This window comes from Uranotaenia lowii, chromosome 3 (assembly GCF_029784155.1).
Source record: "Uranotaenia lowii strain MFRU-FL chromosome 3, ASM2978415v1, whole genome shotgun sequence".
Lineage (NCBI taxonomy): Eukaryota > Metazoa > Arthropoda > Insecta > Diptera > Culicidae > Uranotaenia > Uranotaenia lowii.
Genome location: NC_073693.1, coordinates 244,137,920 through 244,160,936, shown reverse-complemented (window position 1 = coordinate 244,160,936; position 23,017 = coordinate 244,137,920). Strand labels below are relative to the sequence as shown.

The 23,017-nt window shown below is 37.1% G+C and overlaps 2 protein-coding genes across 3 annotated transcripts in view; one reads left to right on the top strand and one right to left on the bottom strand.

Annotated features, from left to right (window-relative positions):
* LOC129755741 (uncharacterized) overlaps positions 1-23,017 on the bottom strand; it is a 122,139-nt gene that overhangs the window by 91,745 nt on the left and 7,377 nt on the right. The window lies entirely within an intron of this gene.
* LOC129755732 (WD repeat-containing and planar cell polarity effector protein fritz) lies at positions 784-22,762 on the top strand. Its single transcript, XM_055752354.1, has 7 exons — positions 784-1,301; positions 11,474-12,209; positions 12,271-12,477; positions 19,758-20,565; positions 20,623-21,869; positions 21,928-22,084; positions 22,224-22,762. The coding sequence occupies exons 1-7, from the start codon at positions 1,219-1,221 to the stop codon at positions 22,313-22,315; spliced, it is 3,330 nt and encodes a 1,109-aa protein (XP_055608329.1). The 5' UTR covers positions 784-1,218; the 3' UTR covers positions 22,316-22,762.

The window sequence follows — 23,017 nt, the reverse complement described above, 5'->3', positions numbered from 1 at the left end:
TTATATAAAAGCTTCATAATATTCTTACAAAACTAATATAAAGACGTTGGCTGATCTATTCACAAATTTTTCATATGATGCTCTTTATTTTATTTCTGTTTATTTCTTGTGTGTACTAGAGACACTTCACCGTATTTGTGGCATACGTGCCTTCATGAGATTTTTTTTTTATTTTCGTGTGGAAGTCTGGGGTTGTTAGGGGAACAGCTTATTGTGAGGAGTGTGTGAATGTGTAGAAGTAATTTTTTCCTTTGGAAATAACATACATAAATTAGTTGTGGAAAGTCTCGAACGAATAAGCAGAAATTGGCTCTGATGTGTTTTATTTGGCTTGGCCCTTATGCGGTCTGCGCAAATTAAATTTTTCTGCGCTCGGCTTGCTCCGATCTATTTTTTTCACCTGTACCTATCCGAATGTTTATAAAATTTAATGAATCTAAAGATATCTGCTATGATTCATTCCTAAAATTCCGAGGAACATCAAAACATTTGAGAGACTTCAACGCAAGCAGCAGCGACGAAACTGGAAAACGCCTGGGGCTCCATCCATATAAGACCACATGGAAAAGAGGCCTCGAAAGCAAACTTCGAACACGATCTTTGAACATCACCCTGTTGATCAAATCTTCCATTTCACTCATTCTTTAAGTCTCTCGTTCGGTTGCAAGTCTACGTATTACGCTTAAAGCAATTGACAGCCAACGTTTTTGTTTTTTCAATACACAAAGATTCTCTCCCCACGACTTTACTTTAAAGATAAACTCCGTACTTACATACCTGGCTCAACCCAGACATCTTTTTCAGGTTCATGTTGTGGCAAATTTGGTTTGGGTTGGCCTGAAACCGACTCAAACTTGAAATGAGTAAAGTCATGCTCGGCTCGCTTTAAGCCTTCGCGCACCGACTTTGTGGGAGAGCGCAAAGAAAAGACGGAGAAAAGTAAAGATGGCTCCTTAAATCAACAGGTAGTAGGCTGCTGTTCGGATCGTCGCGCGAATCGTTTTTCCAAATTGTGGCATGTTTCCTGGTCGGGATGTAGTTTGCGAGAACCGTTCGATCGAATCCGTGCGTTCCGGAACCGAGTGGCGTTGTTTTGCGAGTGATTAGTGCGGGGCATCCTGGTGAATTGTTGAATTTTCTTTTTGCGCAACACCGATCCAGCACCAAATTTCCAGTTTCCAATGTTGCTTCGAGTGGGCTCTGTTTACGCCTCGGAAAATGTTAACATTGCTGAGCGAACTGCGCTTCTGGTCCACCAAAGAGGACATCACCGTCAAGGACACCGATCTGGGAGCGACCAAGTAGGTTTTGGGGTCACGTGTCCCGGAAAATGGGTGCCATAGGGATCGTGTGATGATTTGCTAATCGATTAGGCCCCTACGACAAAGTCTTTTCCCATCACAACTCTGGGTCGGTTGTAGGTCTGGGCCATTGTCTTGCCCATTCTTTGGGTGGCTGCGTGTGGATTGTGTTTGGTTGTGTGTGTAATCCATTGAGGTATTTTGATCCATTCATTACCTTAATTTGTCTAATAATTGAAGTAATTGGGATAATTCTCTATTTTGCGATCATACATTGTGATCAACGTATGATCGCAAAATTGATATCATCAAACAGAATGCGATTTGTTATTATTCAATAACATACAGATGTTTATCTTGGCCCGCTACTTCGAAATTACCAAAATTGACTAGCGCAGAATGGGGGTATGCAACAAACTGTGGTGCAAGGCAACGAAATCGGAGCATTGAATGCATGCAAGGGAAAATGGAACAGAAAATCTAATTTTCTGATAAGCTTAAGCTTCTTCACTTTGAGGTGAGAAGAAACCAGTAATTAATTCAATTTTTGTGATATTTTCGAGAAGATTTCAATAGCAAGAAAATCAAACACAAATTTATAATTTGTTTAAGAAATGTACGAAGAACAAAAGTGAACTCATATTTTCTTTATGAACCGTAAGCTGGAGGAGCTCTGATCACTTTTTTTAAATTTATATTCAATTATTTTGAAAGAGTTTTATTTTTCGAATATATTATGAACATTTCATGTAGTAAGAAGAAAATTTTTACACGTCTTGAGAAGTTACAGTGAAACATTTTACTCAAAACAAGATTTAATGCTTCGGACCACCTTTGATCACCATAGTTTTTTGATTTTCATTATCCTCAATGTAATTGTTTTTGGGAAGTTTGTAGTCCCTTTTAACGATCAAGCCATACAAACATCAATCGAAGTCATTTTTTGCGTTTTCCAAACTTCCAAACTAAAGTTTCACATTTTCTGTCACCAACGTTTATATATATATTTGGCCCATGCCAAAAATTTGTTAAACTCAGGTAATCATTCCAGATTGTCCAATTTTATTCAGGGTTGCCAGAGAGATTTAGTTTAAAACTTGAGATAAGCCCGGTCTGGCCCAGGGGCTCAGTTTTTGTGAAAAACTGCCTGGAAATTGCCCAGATTAATTCACATTATTTACAGAACTAAGCAGAAAACTCAATTCGGCAGGAAACTCAATAAGCAGAAACTTCAATTCAATTTAACCTAGATTTGCCCGGGTTTTGGATTGAAAATTTTGTAATCAGGCTAGAACGCTCGAAGTTAAATGTAAGTACTGAGTAATTGATATTGACAATGATATGAGTAACTGGGAAATGAAGGTAAATGATTCAGGATCAATTTTTAAGTCACTCAAGGGAACAAGTGACCCACTCTCCGCTACAAAATTTGGAACGATGTTATATAAAAGCTTCATAATATTCTTACAAAACTAATATAAAGACGTTGGCTGATCTATTCACAAATTTTTCATATGATGCTCTTTATTTTATTTCTGTTTATTTCTTGTGTGTACTAGAGACACTTCACCGTATTTGTGGCATACGTGCCTTCATGAGATTTTTTTTTTATTTTCGTGTGGAAGTCTGGGGTTGTTAGGGGAACAGCTTATTGTGAGGAGTGTGTGAATGTGTAGAAGTAATTTTTTCCTTTGGAAATAACATACATAAATTAGTTGTGGAAAGTCTCGAACGAATAAGCAGAAATTGGCTCTGATGTGTTTTATTTGGCTTGGCCCTTATGCGGTCTGCGCAAATTAAATTTTTCTGCGCTCGGCTTGCTCCGATCTATTTTTTTCACCTGTACCTATCCGAATGTTTATAAAATTTAATGAATCTAAAGATATCTGCTATGATTCATTAACATTAAAACGTGATGCCTATTCCCGGTCTCCTGGAAAAGTGGGCCTCTAGACCGCTGCAAAAAATGACTTTTTGCTTCCATACATTTTTATCGATGCCTTCTGGGTCACCAAGCATCAGTGTAAAATTTGAGATGACTTGGTAGATTCCTGACTTAGCGAAACGCGGTGGGTTTTTAATTTTTGGTTTTAACTATCCTTAAGCTTCATTTTTTGGTAACATGAAAAGCAGCTAAGTAATTCAAGAAAAAAATTATAACCATTTCGAAATAATAAATCGGAATCCCTCGAAATGTATTTAAAAACAGCAGACTTTTCTTGCTAGAGCTTTAAATAATTTCATGAAATGTTCTTTCAAAGGTTATATAAATCATTCATTCTTTGGCTATTCAAGCAGTTTTTTGAGATTTTTTATTCTCATCCGTACACAGCTTTCAAATAAGCAGTCAAAACCGCTTAAATTCAAAAATAACAATTTAGAAAACAAAACTTTTGTATAACATCGATTATCTTTTCTGGGGTAAAAGTTTGGTTTGTGCTTTGTTCACATGAATTGTACTGCAAGAATCAAGGAATATTTATTATCCAAAGTTATATTTTAAAGGAACTTTCAGTAAATCTCTGGCGATTTTTGAATGAAACAATTTGTTTTCCCATACAAATTTCGTAACAAAATTAAAACTCGTTACTCTAGTTCAGGACTGGATGGATCGCTTCCAAAATTTTTATTGCTATTTCTGACAGCACAAAAAACTTTAGTTATGGGAGGCGTAAACATTTAAGAATATGAAATTTTCATACAAAGCTTGCAGCGATCTAAATGTACATGTTTTCAAATTTGTAAAGCCTTTGTTTCAAAAATTGATTTTGCCGCCCTGATTTCGAATCATTTGGTTTTGAAATTTAAAAATTACTTAAAATTACTAAAATATTAATTATAAGAAAAATCAAATATTGATAACTAATAAACAAACATTCTATAAAAAAAACTGATTTCGAATCTATTTATCCTTCGTTTGATAGAGGATTAAGAAATTACTTAGCTATTCTAGTTTCAAAGAAACAATGCACAATGGGGAAAAAATTGTACAAACCGCGAAGAAATTCAATATCTTTCGTCTTACATGACCCAAATCTATGAAATTATACTTTCCTTTTGTGAAAATTTTCGGAGAATCGATTGGACATAGTTTCAAACGCAAAATCGCAAAATCTTGCGAACGGAGATATAGTGCCTTTAGAACCCCTAATACCCCTATATTTTGTAAAAATTCCAGAAAAACACTGTTTCGAACCAAAGAATTTTGAACGGAAACAGACCTATCGAGTATAATTTTTTCTGGGGGATCGAATGAAGGTTGTTTGAGCCACCGCACGCTTCAGAAAATGGAGTAATGGCTGTTTTTACCCTCAATTCCTCTATATTTTTCAATTATTTCTGAAAAAAGCTTGTTCAGACTTAAAAATTTTGAGCCAAATTAGTTGTATCTTGTGTGGTTTGTATCTTGTGTGGAAGGCAGTTTGAGCCCCCGCACACTTCGAAAAATGAAGTTATGGCTGTTTTACCTTCAATTCCCCTCAATTTTTCAAATTGTTAAGAACATGTATGTTCGGACTTGAAAATTTTGAACCTTTCGGAACGTATCTTGTGTAATTTTTTCCGAGGAATCCAATGAAGGCTGTTTGAGCCACCGTACGCTTCGTAAAATTGAGTAATGGCTGTGTTTACCCTCAATTCCCCCATATTTTTCAATTATTTCTGAAAAAAGCTTGTTCGGACTTGAAAATTTTGAACCAAATAGGTTGTATCCTATGAATTTTTTTCCGAGGAATCCAACGAAGCCTATTTGAGCCACCGCACGGATTGAAAACAGGAGTTATGGCTGTTTTACCCTCAACTGCCCAACATTTTTCAAATAGCTCAGAAAAAGCATGTTGGGACTTGATAATTTTGAACCAAATGGGTTGTATTTTGTGGATTTTTTTCGGAGGAATCGAATGAAGGCTGTTTGAGCCACCGCACGCTTCGAAAAATGGAGTTATAGCTGTTTTACCTTCAATTTCCCTACATTTTTCAAATTGTTAATAAAACGCATCATAGGACTTGAAAATTTTGAATCTATTGGGACATATCTTGTGTGACTTTTTTCGAGGAATGCAGCGAAGTCTATTTGACACACCGCACGCATCGGAAACAGGAGTTATGGCTGTTTTACCCTCAATTCCCTTTCATTTTTCAAAAAGTTCAGAAAAACCATGATCGGACTTGAAAGTTTTGAACCAAAAGATACTTACCTTATGCAATTTTTTCCGAGGAATCCAATAAAGACTGTTTTAACCACCGCACGCTTTGAAATATGGAGTTATGGCTGTTTTTACCCTCAATTCCCCTACATTCTTCAATGATTTCAGAAAATTGTAGGGGAATTGAGTGTTAAAACAGCCATAACTCCATATTTCAAAGCGTGCGGTGGTTAAAACAGTCTTTATTGGATTCCTCGGAAAAAATTGCATAAGGTAAGTATCTTTTGGTTCAAAACTTTCAAGTCCGACCATGGTTTTTCTGAACTTTTTAAAAAATGAAAGGGAATTGAGGGTAAAACAGCCATAACTCCTGTTTCCGTTGCGTGCGGTGTAACAAATAGGCTTCGTTGCATTCCTCGAAAAAAGTCACACATGATACGTTTCATTCGGTTCAAAATTTTCAAGTCTGAACATGCTTGTTCTTAACAATTTAAAAAATGTAGGGAAATTGAGGGTAAAACAGCCATAACTCCATTTTACGAAGCATGCGATGGCTCAAACAGCCTTCATTGGATTCCTCGGAAAAAATCACACAAGATACGTCCCAAAAGGTTCAAAATTTTCAAGTCCGAACATGCATTTTCTCAACAGTTTGAAAAAATGAGGGGAATTGAAGGTAAAACAGCCATAACTTCATTTTTTGAAGTGTGCGGGGGCTCAAACAGCCTTCATTGGATTGCTCGGAAAAAACCACACAAGATACAACCCATTTGGTTCAAAATTTTCAAGTCCGAACCAGCTTTTTTTCAGAAATAATTGAAAAATATAGAAGAATTGAGGGTAGCAACAGCCATAACTCCATTTTATGAAACGTGCGGTAGCCAAAACAGCCTTCATTCGATTCCTCAGAAAAAATTACTCACGAGAGGTCTATTTTCGTTCAAAATTCTTTGGTTCGAAACAGTGTTTTTCTGGAATGTTTACAAAATATAGGGGAGTTAGGGGTTAAAAAGGCACTATATCTCCGTTCGCAAGCTTGTGCGGCGTTTGAAACTATGTCCAATCGATTTTCCGGACATTTTCACAAAAGGAAAGTATAATTTCATAGATATGGGTCATGTAAGACGAAAGATATTGAATTTCTTCGCGGTTTGTACACTTTTTTCCCCATTGTGCAATGCTTTTAAAAAGCAATAGAGAAAATGTATCATTGAAAAACATTTATGAGCTTTCGGTATCAAAGATTCAAATTCCATTAACAACTTTGTTGAAGACTAAAAAAGCTTAAAAAAAGATTTTTTTCTTTTTTCATAAAGATAAAAAAAAATCTAAATTTCTCAGAACTTTTAGTTTCTTACGGTTTTCTAAAAAACTGATAATTGATTCGAAACCTTCGATTTAGATATCTTAAAAATGTTTTAAAATGTTCTTATCAAATTTCTCAAGATAACCCATGAATCTCATAAACTAGAGCTAGCAGAAAAAAACAGAAAAAGGTGAATTTTTTGCAATAATTTCGTTATCTTGTTTGCCACCATTTCCATACATTCAAATGCAATGCAAGGATAAAATGCTTCACTCAAAATACAAATATGTATGTTTTGTGGGAAGTACTACGCAATGTTGAATCATTTTTACATTTTTAAAGTTACATAAGGCCCGTTCAATAGCCAATTGAAATTGGTTTCAATCGATTTCGATTGGTAAATCGTTGTTCACTCAGCCAATGTTTTGGTCGAAACTAATCCAATTGACGTTCAATGAAGCCAATCGGAATCGATCGAAACCAATCGAAATCGATCAAGCTCAAGATCAGGATTCGTTTCTGTCGGTTTCTATCGCACTAACACAAATGCAGTTGTTTACTGTCAAAAAACAGCTGATTCGGTGTGTTGTGAAAAATTATTTGAATTCGGTGTCATTCGGTGCGGTGTTCTCTGTCGGGTGCTGAGTCGGTGGTGCTGTGTCATTTGTGCCGAGTCGGTAGTGCTGTTGCAGTCGTGCTGAGTCGGTGGAGCTGTGCCTGTCGTGCTGTGTCAGTGGTGTTGTGCCAATCGTGCAGAGTGGAGTTTTGGAATGGTGTCTGGCTGGACTGCACAGGCAGTGCTAGTTAAAGTGGTGTCGGTCGATGTGGCATTGGCGGTGCTGTGCCAGAGGTGCTGTGTCAGTGATGTGGTGTCAGTGATGTGGTGTCAGTAGCATCTTTCAGTGCTGCACCGAAGCAAATGTGAAATTTTATGAAATAAGTATAAAATAATAATAAATAAATGTTACATATTTTGAACAATAGAAGAAATGTATTTTTTTTCACGATATTCCCATGGAGTATGGGGTTGTTGACACGGAAGAGACGATACTCGCATTGTTATTCCTCTGAGCTTTCTATTTCCACCTAGATTTAATCCTGCCAGGGTTGAGTAAACCGCCTTTTCGAATTCTGAACGAAGCTGATAAATAAATTACATCTGAAAACACTGCGCCTACGCGTTAGTATTTGTGAATGGCTGTTCAAACAACAGCCTAATAGAAATCGATCGAAGTCAATTAGAAAAACAGCTGATCAACTGTCAATCCATTTCAATTGATTTCGATTGGGTTTCGTTGAACACACCTATAGTGTCTTCTATCGACATAAACACACCCTCATAAAAAAGCTCTTAAAAATTCTGTAGAGTGTTGCTAAAAATTCATACGATTATTTAAAATAAATTTTCAACGGAATTTTTTAAATTTTATTTCATTTTTTGTCACGGATTAGGTTCATTCAGTTCAAATTAATAAGAAGTTTAGAAACCTGCCTTTATGGTGAATATAAATTAATTGCAGAAATCTTTCGATAATATACTCAAAATCCAGTTGATTTTTAAGTGTTTGAAAATCTGAGAAATCGCTAATTGGCAAAAAGCTCGTTAAACAGCTACCTTAAAAAATTCGTGAAAAATTTTGTGTTTCGTATTATGAGAATCTAAAGTTGCTAAAATGTGTCAAATTACGTCAACTTTTCAATACATTTTTCAATTGTTTTCTAGTGTGACTGAAATAATTTTTCTCCGTACTTTGCAATGACTAAGTAAGGTTTTAACACCCCTTTTTTACATGTTTTGTGATCGAGGCCGAAAAAAATCGAGTAGGATCCCAGCTGATGTCGCTTACTCTGGCAGAACTGCGGAATCATTCGAGGATTGTGCTAATCTGTTCGCCGACTTTTTCCAATCAGTCTTCTAAAATGAAAACGAATTACCATCGGATCTACCCTCTGCATTTTTACCGCCATATAACGTAAATATTCCTAGTCTTAGACCACGGTGTACAATATAATAAGGTGATATCTTCCCGATAATGTCGTCATTACTATCCATCTAGTGATCCTCGATGTATGCAGCATTATCCTACGCGCGCAAACTTTTTGCCTGGCACGCTATAGGCAGATAGTAATGACGTCACTAGTTTGCCTTCAGACGAGTTGTTTACTCGTCTTAGTAGCCTACCTTATATACTTATACCGTGGTCTTAGACTATCTGTCACTGAAGTCTATGATGCATTGATCACAATCTGCCCCCGTTGTTTGTAGAAAATAGCGATTCCTCTTACCAAAATTTTTAACTTGTCTCTGTCCTCTGGAATGTTCCCACAAGTGTGGAAAACGGCGTCGATTACGCCGGTTTATAAGAACGGAAGCACTCATGGTGTCGAAAATTATCGTCCTATTTCTATTCTTAACTGTTTGGCGAAAGTGTTCGAGATCTTTGTATACGATGCTGTTTACCCGTCCGTGAAACAATTAATTAGTGACGCCGAGCACGGTTTCATGAAAAAACGATCAACAACCTCGAACCTGATGACATTTACTAATTTTCTGATGCCAAAAATCGAGAAACGTCAGCAAGTAGATGTTGTATACATTGATTTGTCTAAAGCCTTTGATCGAGTGCGTCACAGGTTACTAATAGAGAAACTCCGACGCTTGGGACTACCTGAATGGATTACAACTTGGTTTGCGTCGTACTTGAACTCCCGCACAGTATATGTCAGAGTGAACTCCTACTGCTCTTCGAATTTTGAAATACCGTCTGGTGTACCACAATGTAGTCATCTTGGACCGTTACTATTCATTCTTTTCGTGAACGATTTGTGCGATCGCATGACTTCATATAAACTATTCTACGCAGATGATTTGAAACTTTTTCGGTCAATTACGTCACCGCTAGACTTTATTCTACTACAGATTGATCTGAACGCTGTTACGAGATGGTGCATGACGAACGGTATGCTGGTGAGTGTTAAAAAATGTAAAATAGTGAGTTCTCAAGATCACGCAACTTACTTCGTTATGATTACTCTATGAGCAACCTTTCCCTCGAAAGGATTGAAACAATCAAGAACCTAGGAGTTACATTTGATAGTCGGTTGAGATTCCACACGCACATTACTACCATAACTGCAAAGGCTTGGTTTCCTTCGTCGAAATACAATTCATTTCAACGATGTATACACCCACAAAACGCTTTATTGCTCGATCGTCAGAGTACGCAGCTCCTGTTTGGGCCCCGTACCAATCGACGCTAAGTCAATCCATCGAAGGTGTTCAACGAGCCTTTATCCGCTTCGCTCTTCGGAAACTTAGATGGAATCCTGAAATCGCTACTCCATACGAACATCGCTGCAACCTTATACATTTGGATACGCTTGCCAGGAGAAGAACATTTTTACAGTGTTTGTTCACATACGACATATTGAGCGGAAACATCGACAATGACGAACTCTTACAAAACGTTAGTTTGTCCGTCCCTACACGGTCACTCCGACATCAGCAGTTCCTCTGGATTCCCGGTCATCGGACTACTTTTGGTTTCTACAACTCTTTAGACACTTGCAACCGCTACTTCAATCAATGTGCTAGCATCTTCGATTTTTCATTTAATTGATAATTTATTCTAGTTTCATAATATTTCAAAATAAAGTTGATAATTTTTTTTATCATAAATTGGTTGAATAGAGAGCAAAAAAAAAACAATTGTATTTAAAAAAAAAGCTTTGGAAGTTTAAAAAAATCAAAAAAATATTTCCTTTTGCGCAACGTATAGCTTCTAACTTCAGGTTTTTTTGAACATTTTCTAAACTTTTTTTCGAAGCATGTTTTTTCTATTTTTTTCGTGGGCTTTGAATGACGGAAAACTGAAGTTTTTTTTGCTAAATATTGTCTGAAAAACACATTTGAGTTACATTGCGAGGTTTCTAGATCTATAAGTTTTGTACAAATCGGTTGAGAACGGTTTTAGTCAGGAGTGTCAAATTGACACTACAGGAACTCTACTGGGAGAAAATTACTGGGACGGATGAGGGTCAAGTAGCGGGGATCGTCGAATACATGTTCCACTTACTGTAAAAATGTTTGGAGGTCTATCAGTGTGTAGCCTCAAGAATTTTTCTGAGGTGATAACTTCGAATGCTTACTGGTTTAAACAATCAGAGTTAGGATGATAACAAACGACAGCAATAAAAATTATTATGGGCATTTTGCGAAAAGATTCACATTATGCTGAGATTCATCAGGTTTAGAATATCGATAGTGATAGAAAAGAAAAAATGATTTCGAAAGGTTCATTACTTCTATTTGATCTTTAATAGCCATGGAATTGTGAATTAAATAATCTAATTTTCATTTTATTGAATTTTGCTCAGCCTATACACAACGATTGAGTGATCATTTTGTGATGGATTCATAATGCGTGAAGCTTCAGCAGTTAAATGTTGCTCGCCATCTCGAATGACAAAACGCTTGACCACCCATGATGCGTGGGAAAATTTGCACTTTTATTTTGACGGATTTTCCAATTCAACCAACCACACCGGGTGGAAATTTATCATTAGCTGGTTCTCACAAAAAGCCAGCCGTCATTCAGTGAGTGTTTATGCAAAACTGTACCCGTTCATAAATGATAAACCAACTATCGCCAAAAATAATTCAACTTTTGCGGACCTATGTCATTCACCGTTTTATTTTTCAATTTCCAACCTCGTTTCAGATATTTCGAGAAAAAGTCTGAGAATGTCAAATCGATTTACGCGGAGGGCAAAAAGCACTACTTTGAGGCGCGAGGCTGTAAATGGAACGTAGACAATAAGAAACCAATCCGGCTGCGGAATGCCCTCAAACTGTTGGAGGATGAGCTAAGGCAGCGGCGGATAGTGTACTGCAAGTGGAAAAACAATGTGCTGCTGCAGATTATGCTATCGAATGGGTTGTTGGTCCATCTCGTCATCAGCCCATTCACCGGGGACATTAACCGAATCTACTTCGACAAATACTTCATCGGCAAGCTGAACTCGGAGCTGATCACCGATGTCATCATCACCCAGACTCACATTCTGATCTCGTACCATGAGAATCAGATCACGTTTGTCCATCTGCAGAAGCCTACGGCTAGGAAGAACAATCTGGAGAAGATCAGCCTCATGGAACCGAAGATCTACAATGTGATCATCGGAGGACCAACTACCCGGAAGATTCCTAAACATCTCGTTTGCAGCAGTTCCCAGGAATTTGTTATTGTTTGGACAAAATCGTCCCAGAATGAAGTTTATCCCTGGCGACCGACTGTTAAAGATCAGGACAGAGCCAACCTGCACGTGTACAAACTGAATGGCGCCAAAATGGAGCTGCTCTGTTACTATTGGACCGAGTACGATCCCATTTTGGTTGACTTTTCCCTCCTAAATGGCTTCCAAGTCCATTCGGTTGAGCAGAAAGTTTCCAAGAAGGTTAGTATCTTGCCATTTAAACTTGGAAATTTATTTTTAACGATTTTTGTTTTTTTCCTAGGGAGACGTCACCATCGACAGTTGCATCTATCAGATCCACAAGAGCAAAATGAGGCGGGTGGCCGTCACGTCGATTCCCCTTCAGACGCAGGTGTGCTGCAATGCCTTTTCGCCGGATCACGAGAAGCTGATGCTCGGTTGCATCGACGGGTCGGTGGTGTTGTTTGACGAGGGACGAGGAATAACGCATCTGGTGAAGGCAGCCTTCGTAAGTAGAATGGAAACAAATTCATAAATTATTCTAAGCTTTTGAACTCGACAACCCCGAGGGGGTGGGAATAAGAATTAGATTTTAATTTGAAAATCTAATTGGCTACTTTTAATTCAACTGTTTTCAAGATCGCGTATCACTTTATCATTGCAAACTATGGGTGACATTTGTTACGCCTGTTTGATTCATTCAATTTGAATTTTTGTCTGAGATCAAGGAATATTAAAATAAGGTAGTGTCAAGAGCCATAATAGATTTTTTTGTGTGACGTCACAAAAACGAATGTATCGAAAATTTATATGCGAATGGCAGAAATTTCAAAGAAAAACACGTTTTATAACGAAAATGAATTCCAATTTCATTTTGATAGTGTTGTAAGGCTTCTATTTCACTATGTTATGAATTTTTTTGGTCCTTTGAAGATTTTATGTTATTTTATTAATAAATGCAATGTCATCTTGAAGCTAAAACGTGCAAAAATGAAGAAAAATACAGCTTTAAAAGGTCCATCTGGTAGTTATAGAGTGTTCAACTGATTGTCATCATTTTTATTCAACTGGTTTACCATATTAAATCTATATATATAAAAAGCAATTTCTGTATGTTTGTTTGTTTGTTTGTTTGTTTGCCCTATATAGACTCAGCCGTCTTAAGAGCTAGAGAGCTGAAATTTGACATGGATGCTCATTAGGACCAGGAAGGATGAAAAATGTTTTTAGATTTTCGGATGACCCCTTCTGAAAGGGGTCGTCCATAGAAGACAAATATTGTTTTCGCGATATTGACGTTATTTTTCGTCGGATCGTAATGAAAATTTGCACATGAGTGTTTTAAAAGACCAGCAATCGATTTTAGGTGTCAAATTTTGTGTAAGGGGTCGGCCAAAGGGGTCGTCCATATTAACTGTTCGCTATTTTTGCGATATTGACGTTATTATACATCGTATTCAGATGAAAATTGGTACACGATAGTTTTGAGTGACGTGCAATCGGTTTGAGGTATCAAATTCAGTGTAAGGTGCCGGCAAAAGGGGTCGTCCATATTAAATTTTCAGTATCTTAGTGATATTGACGTTTTTATACATCGGATTGGGATAAAAATTTGCACATAGGAGTTATGAGGGACAAACAACTGATTTCACTTATCCAAACTAAAATCAGGGGTCGGCCACAGGGGTCGTCCATATTAACTATTCACTGTTCATGCGATATCGTCGTTGTTATACATCGGATTCAGACGAAAATTGGTACCCGAGAGTTTTGAGAGACGAGCTATGGATTTCAGATATTGAATTCAGTGTAAGGGGCCGGGAAAGGGGGTCGTCCATATTAACCTTTCAATATTTTTGCAATATCGTCGTTATTTGACATCGGATCGATTGGGATGAAAATTTGCACACGGTAGTTTTCAGGGACGAGCAATCGATTTCAGATGTCAAATGTTTTGCCAGGGGTCGACGGAAGGGGTCGTCCATCTAAATAAATTTTTCACTGATTTTAGCAATACTGACGTTATTATACAATGGGTTGCTTTGAAAATTTGCATAAGGTAATTTTGAGTGAAGGGAAATTGATTTCAGATATCAAAGTTTGTATAAGAGGCCACCGAAAGGAGTTTAGCTTTTCGACAATAATTGCGTTGTTATGCAACGATTGAGTCGAAATTTTTACACGGGGTTTATGGCACGGCCAATTGATTCCTGATTTCAAATTTAGTAGCAGACGACAGACAAAGTGATCGTTCAATACTTTTGCAATTATTACTTAACAATGACTTCAGAAGTGCATCTAGAAAATGCTTGCAACTGACTTTCATACAAACTGTTCATGTCATATTCCAAGTTGAAAGCGAAACGGAGTTCTTATGGGATCAGCTAGTCCTTATATAGAACAATTAACATCAATTTATAATTGTTAACTCGATTTGCCAAAAATGCCACTAAATAATTGTGGTTTTGTATAAAAGTTTGTGTTTTGATTACTTTATTGTAATAAGAATCTTAAACTGCAGTGACTTGAACATTTTCATTGAAGACTTTGAACTTATTTTAAAGTTTTGCAAATTTAAGTAGAAAAAATCAACCATTTTTTCGAACTTCGATGGTCTATTTTATATAAAAATTACTCGACATTCCAACTTTTTTGAACCGATCTTGAAGAGCAAGAATCCTTCTAGAATAACATGTTTTAAAAGTGGAAAATTTCCAGCAATTTCTTCAAATTATCAAAAAAAGGCTATCTTCCTAGTAAATTAACAGATTTTCGTCATTGTGACGACACAGTTTGTACCAATACTGTAACAGGGCTGCCTTGGCACTACCTTCTTTAAATTTTTCTTGGTCTAAGATAGTGCGCAAGCAAACCACATTTAAAAACTCATCCATGATTTTTTGCAGAACTTTTAAGTAACGTTTACATGAGTAAATTTTAACTTTAACGTTTGTAGGTATGGGAAAAATTATTTTTTTGTCCTGGAAAACGAACATGATTTTTCTTAAAAGTTATACCTCTGGAACCGAGCCATCTAGTTGTTTTTGTGCCAATTTTTAAAATTTTCCAAAGGAAATTCTCTACTAAACCACTTTGTCAGATACTATCTTAACTTTGTTAAATAAAAGTATGTATGTCTTTTGGCATTGAAGGCAGTTCTATTGAATCCGCAACACTGAAATTTGAAGGAAATAAAAGATGAGCAAATTTGTCAAGCTATGTCTCGTTGGTTATTTGAACCATTTAATACGGAAACCCAAATTACAGCACAAATTGTGATTGGTAAATCAATTTTTTTTTTGCAGAACAGAAGATGTTTGTAACCACAAAATACAACTGAATTTTTCAGCGAAAAAAAAATTGGGTTCTATAATTCAAAGTAGATCTTGTTTGGTGATTACGAGTTGTCATGTAGGATTATATCGGCCATGTAGGGTAATGACAGTAAGGAATTTATGTAGAGCCAAACTTTTTCGAAAATGTGTCCAATATTTGAACCAGACACTTGCAGGGGTCGGAAAAAGTGAGAGACTTAGGGCTTTACACAACTTTATTCTTTGACATCTTGAGCAATAATGATGGAACTACAGTCCTACAATCGTGGCCTCCTTATTATAATCATGTATGCTCACTAGATTTCAAGATTTATCTCTGAATTATGAAACATGATAAGTTTTGAATCACAAAATTCAAGTGATTGGTTCGTTTTTTATTGTTTTGTTTGTAATTTAGATCTTTGAACTGAAAACTCGAATTGAATTTCCTGAACATTTTATGCAAGTTTTGTGGTGCTTCGATTAATTTATGACATGTTAAACTTATTTGATTTCGGCTAGCATAAACGTTCCTGCAGTCACTCTAGAGCATGGGTCCCAAGATTATCAACAGGCGGGCCAGATTTTAGTACTGAGGCTTGATTGCGGGCCACACAGCAACTTTTTCTTTAGTATGAAATACAAACGAACGTCAGTGGGTTACCTAGAGTATAAATTTAGCCAAATATTTTTGATTACATGTTTCACCGATATAGTAAATTTACAATAAAAGATTTAATTTTCAAAATGTTACCTTTTTCTGTTGAAGTTAAGTAAATATAACTTAAGAACAGAGTTTCGATATATTTCAAATCAATTTTAACAAGCTGAATAACTTTTATTGGTAAACAAAGTTTTGAAAAAACAATTCGAATTACAAATTGTAAAAGTTTTTTACCAATATAATTCTGATAGTGGTGTGATTACAGTATAATGTGATTATGTTACAAAATCGATTTAAATCATTTTGAGCTTCTACGTGCTATAACAACGATATTTTATAACAAACATATTCATTTTCATTTTTTTTTCTGTTTCATTTGTTTCACTCAAAGCTAACATATGAAATATGAACTTCGACCTAAAAAGTCAAGAAAATATTTAATTTATGTTTTGTTAAAATCTTGTGAGTGATTTTGAAATTTGCTGTAATTTTCAGCTCAAAATTAACATTAATTATTTCTAACTTTCTCATTATCGTTATATTGAATAAAGTTATTCTAGTTGTTTCCACACACCTCAAAATTAAACCAGTTTCCGCTTGAAGAGTCTCAACACTCCTAAAATTGTGAAGGCCACTTTACCATACCACTGCACTGGTATAGAGTAACCAAATAACAAATATTTTTTGCATAATACGTTATTGCACAGTATATACAGTATGTAAAATGTATTAAAAATTGAAAAATATTAAAATGTTTCTCTATTGCTTCGAACGATATGACATTCAATTCTCCCAAATTGCCCTTGTGGGGTAAGACGCCAACAGCTATGATCATTTAGAATCCTGACAGTTACAAAGAAGAATTTGACCTCTTAAATTAGGTTTTAACATAAATTTCTTTGTCCATCAGACTACATCTCTCACATTGCATAAAAGCTGATTGCACAGATTACGATCCATGGAACTGCTAACTATTAGTTATTTGCTGGGTGTCTGCTAGTCAGGCAACACTTTTTGTTTGCCGGAGACGGATTTACTCCATAGTTTAGGGGTCTACATTCTGTTATTCGCAATAATCATACACTTTTTACTCATATTTGAGATCAAGGGTCCCACTCCGATGCTTGGTTTGAACATTTTGAGCATCCTAGAGTGGTTCCTTATACTTCTTAACCATTTGATCCAAAAACATAAAAAAAACAACAGTTCATGAGTTTTCAAAAAAAAAAAAAAAAAAATTGTCTTTATTTGAGAGGTTTTCAGCACCAGGCTGGTTCGCCTCTGCTTTATTTTTTTTAATAATTCGTTTATTTGCAACGGCTCAATCCATTAGGTTAAATGTGCCAAATTTTCTTTTTGTTCTGCACTGTTTACATTTCATAGCTAAAGCTAAAGTTAGTAAAAGTTCACGAAAAGATTTACAGAATAAGATCGATAGCTTTGAAGAATATATAGAGTTCGGAAAGGTAAGTTAGATCAAAGGCAGCCAACACATATCTTACATTCGCCTCTGCTTTTTGTGCAAAATAATTTTTACCACGTGATGATGAAAACGTGAAATTTCACAATGTTACAGCTTATTTTGTGAAGCAATCTCAATTTTCCCTACTTTTGGACAGGAAGATTTGCTGCAATTGATATTTGTGGAAAATTTAAAGATAGAAGCTTTCATAGTGGTTGAAGTTCAGAAAATGAAACCGACTCTCTGGAAATGTGGGCCACCCAAAAGAAGACCTGCTAATAAGCTTTGGATCCTACGATAAAGCGAAGCCGGCAGTTTATCCAACATCACTTAATCCAGTGAAGCCACGTTCTTAGAATTATTTACAGCAGTTGAAGCTATTCCTGCATCCTAAATCATTAGAACTCACCGTTTCCCTTTGATTTGGTATGCCCGTTCTTTATTATTTTTAAACAGTTTATTTTTCTTTTTATATTCTACTAGCTGACCTGGTAAACTTCGTTTTACATTTTACTTTATAAATCGCTGGAAAATATATAACTCCATCGACACGTCTTTAAATTCTTCGTTCTTGTGATTTTTTTTTGAAAATCGTCATAAAATTGTTCGAGTTATATCATCCCATTTCAAGTTGATTTTGGCTTTTGAAATTTTGTTATAAACTACGTTAGTCTTGTTTTTGATATTATACAATTGAGGCACTTGGAATCAGAGGGGTGCAAGTGCCTAAATGATAGTTTCAAGAAAACGCGCTCCAAAATGTGAAGGTGCTTGATTTTTCGTATATTTTTCGAATTCAAACAGTTTCAATTCAATCAAAAAAGAGTTCAAAAAAAATATAAAAATCCGTTTTGCACCAGATGTACATTGAAGCATGAAGAATCGTTAGGTATACTTAACTCGAAATTTATGATTTTTTCACTTGCACCCCTCTGATCCTGAGGGTCTCAATTGTTTTCAAATTCAGAATCTAATCTTGAATAGTTATAAGTTACAACTGAATTATTTATTATTGGCCTGTATTCGGTTGATTGTATATTTTATTTGTCACAAAGTTTAACAGGAGATAGTTCTTCATTTGAAAAGGCAGCTGTTGAATCAGCTCGTGTAATTTTAAGAGATTTTGAATTTATTCCAATTGCTTTATCGCAGTAGCAGGAGTCTGGTCGTAATAACAAAACAAATTTTTCTTCGACTTTGATTTTTGATAAGCCCTCAAGATAACAATAGGAGTGTCAGTAGAATAAAATCCGGGAGAAAAGAAGGAAAGAAACAAGAACAATTTTGAAAATAGTACTAACGAAAAAACTAGATCGCACCTGTCATAAGTGCTTCCTGATCATATTCTTCCACTCACATTCTAAAACAAACTTGTTTGCTAGGATTCAGAGGTGACCCCGGTCCTAAAGCACAAATTAATGTCTTTCATCCCTTTCTCTGTTTTTCTTACCTATCTATTCACTACTAGGACGTGGCCGGCGCCTTTATTGATGTGTAAAGAAAGAGCATCAGTTTTGTTCATTGTGAATGTGCTATTAATCCCAGATACCATTAATTTGACCTCTGGACAAAAATGATGGCCTCGGTCAATCACTGAGTAGCAACCATTGGCGATGTGGAATTATTTCTACTGAGCCACGCCTACAATCATGGTTTTCGAAATGCAATTTTTGTAGAAAAATAATATACATATAATGATTTCAATATCTGACAACATGATAAAACATAAACTTTTTCAGTGAAAATTATTTTGTTAAAATTGGGGGGTTGGGTTCAATGATTCAGGTGGATGTGAGTAGTCAATCAAACTAAGCTAAGCTAAGCTAATCTCAATTTTCCCTACTTTTACTAAAAAAGTTGTATCTCTCTTCCTAGTGAATGCAGAAGGTTCAAAACATAATAAATAAAGAGTTTATAAGTTTAACAAGCTTGTGTGAAAGTTTCATAAAAAAATATCAACTGTAAAAAATGGCAGTATGTCAAAGTTAGAAGTTTAAACTGTGTTCTGTGCGATTTCATTCTTTTTTAACGCAACTGTTTGAGACCACAACGATCTCTTACGGCTCATGAAAAAGCACGTCGACTGGAGAATACGTTAAACAGAGTAGTGTTGCTAACAGCCCTTTAAAACATCGATCATATATTACTAACCTATAGTCCTTGCTCTAATGAGGTTGTAAATATTTAATAACTGAAGGATTTATATGAAGATATCAGTAACAACGTTTGAAAACGTTCTATAACCCATTCTATGTTGAGAGTGATAAACGAAATTCTCCAACATTATTTTCGATTTGCAGTTTCTATCAAATATCTTCATTGTAATCAACTAATTTCTTTTTCCACAGATCCCAACATTCGTCTCCTGGCACAGCGATTCCTCGGTCGTAATGATCGGTAACGAAAAAGGCCAATTACAGTGCTTCGATATCGCCCTCTCCTGCGTTCGCACCCAGCTAATGAGCGAGGACATCGTGCCGTCCAGTATTCTGGATCTGTCCAACTATTTCATCCACCCTTCAAATCTTGCCCGACTTTGCTGGAGCCGAAAACCGGAAATAACCGAACACAACGAACGGTATGCCGTGACGGATTCGTTTTTGCTGCTAGCGTTGGAAAATGGCCCTATTGGATGTTTACGATTTGTGGGAGGGGCCGGGTTGAAGGGCGACGTCCACACTTCCGGACTGACAGCGGACGTTCTGATTCACAAGTACATATCGCTGAATCAGGTCGAGAAGGCTATCAATATTCTGTTGAGTTTAAATTGGGACACTTATGGGGCCATGTGCCTGCTGTCTCTGCATCGAATAGCTAACTATATTTTTAAGCAACCCTTGGGAATGGAGCGGGAACTGCAGCTGCAGAAGGCTTTAGGGAGCTTTCTGGTTCCGGTGAAGCCGCTTTGCTTTGAGACTGAGGTGGAGTTTGGGGATCAGGTGAACGATGTGACGCTGCGATTCTTCCACTATCTGCTGCGAAGTAAATCTTTCAATAAGGCGTTCAGTTTGGCAATTGACATCAACGATGCGGATCTATTTCTAAAATTGCATGACAAAGCTAAGGCTGAAGGTGACGCTGAACTGGCGAAAGAAGCGCTGAGGAAAGTGGACGACATCAATCGGATATGTACAAACGATCGGAGTGATAGTGAACGTAAGTTGTTGTATTTTGTTAGAAAAATGGTAAAAGTAAGTGTCCTTTCTATTTCAGACTCCTTATGTTCGAACTCGTCCTGTTCGTTGTGTGCAGACAGTTTTGACGATGAGAACGACGACGAGGGTGATGAGGATAGTCATGAATCGGGACGCGAAAGTGTTCAGCCTCAATTACCTGTGCGAACTTCAAGCAAGCTACCGAATCAGGACGCAGTCAGTTTCAAGTCATATTCAACGTCTTCAAGCTCATCCAAATCTTCGCAGATACGCAATGGAACGTTGCAACATCCACCGTTGCCGAAAACTTCGATGCCGGAGAGCAATAGTGGTGGAACAAGTGTGATAACTCGCATGTCGACCTCGAAAATACGTACAAAATCTGAGTTTAGCCATGCCGATCGACCTCCGCTGCCGTACGTTCCCAAAAAGGCCCCAACGACGGTCATGCAAAGGAGTCAAACGGCAATGGCCTTGAAGCTCAACAAGCAACAGCAATCTCGAATAGCACAAATTAGACTGAAAGGGAAGTCTCTTAGCTCTAGTAATCTACTCTCGATAACGGACAATACTTCCCCGTACTTCGGAACGTCGATGCAGCGAGGAAACGTTAGAGCTCGACTGAATCCACGAGAGAAGGCTGCTTCGAAGCTCTTTACCTCGGCCGTCGCAAGTCTCTCCATGGAACAGCTGGATATATCCAACAGAAGTCCTCGGCAACCGTTCTACGTAGACTTCGTAGATAATCCTGCCTCGAGTAGACCTAATCCATCTGCTGCTGGCTCAAGTCAGCACGTAGTTATCGACGTGATACCGAAGCCGGTCAATCCACCAAACAGCATGAACTATCCTCCTACTACTAATATCCTCGATCAAACGATCGGAATACCCATAGTACAAGATGAACCGGACTTTGCCCGGAGGCCACGGAAAGCCTGGTTCACCTCACAGCCTTCACAACAATTTCGTAGCATACCCAACACAGCTAATGCGAACAACGCGCCTCGCACCGTAATCCATCAATACCCCCTAATATCGGGCAACATTCCGTCCAAGTTTCCGCAGTCGAAATCACAATCGCTGGACGTAACCGATCGAGGACGGTTTCTGCAACGCCGAAAAGAGCCTTCGGCTTCGATTTTGTCCAACAGTACAAACTCCTCCGGTTCAGCTCAGGCCGGACCTTCGACGTCGGGCTACTCCCAACAACCGGGCAGCTCTTCGTCGTCTTCGTCGGCCAAGAAGGAGAGCGGCGAACGGAACAAGGTCAAGTTCTCCGACACCGTTACGGTGGCCGTTGTTCCGGTAAGTTTGCTTCAACTTAAATAATATTTTTCATTTTAAAAATTAACATTATTTGCAGGAAATCCCACGCAAGGACAAAATGCTTTTGGGGGACAAGGCGCGAAAACCAGTGACGTACAATTCGCTGATTGCCGACCCGCGGCGGGAGTTGGCCGAAAGTTTACCCCTGTGCCATCCGAACGATGACTATCTGAAGGACTTTACGCCAATGCAAGGTAAGATTATTGAACGCTGAACGCCTGATGCGTCTAAAATGATGATGAATTTTGCAGTGTTTTTGTGGGATAAATTATCCCATTGGATTAAAATCCCCGAATTTGAGTATTTTTGGTTTTTTTTTGTTTTCAATTCCAGATGTCATTACGAATAACAACGAGCAGCAGGAAAACAACGAAGACGCCAAGAAAATCCCGAACATTAAGGTTGTCCATTTTGGGGTCGTATAGAAGTTTTTGTAGCTGTTTTGAACAATGCAAAACTATAACACACAAGAGACCGAAAATTGTCCGATATTAGTTGGTTCAACTGTAAAGACTTGAACTATCTATTTCATTTTAATGACAATTGTCAAATTTACTTTGACAATGATCTATCTAACAGCGTAGTTTTATCCAGGTGCAATGGTTTGCAAATTTTTTTAGGTGTACAGAGAAGCAGAGAAAGAGTGCGTCGAAGATAATGTATCCTATTTCCGTCCAGTGAAGCTGTATCAGTATTTTTTTTAAACGAGTTATGTTTATAGATATTTTTTTGTTGAAATTTGCTAATGAAATAGATACATATTTTGTAAAAAGTTCCAAGACCTCCCGTACTTTTAAACACCAAGATATTATATTTGTATATTTAAATCACAAAGTAAACGTATTCAATAAAATGCAATTTAAGAAGCAAGAAGAACCAAACGAAGAATGTTTATTTTTGTAGAATGACATGGCCTTCTCAAATTGATGTCCCGAAATTCGACCAGTTAAAGTTATTATATTCCAGTTATCCACTGGACTAGAGATGTACCGAATAGTGGTATTCGGCGAACGGCCGAATACCGAATATTAACCTTTTCAACTATTCGGCCAAACGAATATTCGGTCGAATATTCTATTGAGTTTTTAATATAAAAAAACTTCAGCGCTTATTTCAATGCTTTCTTT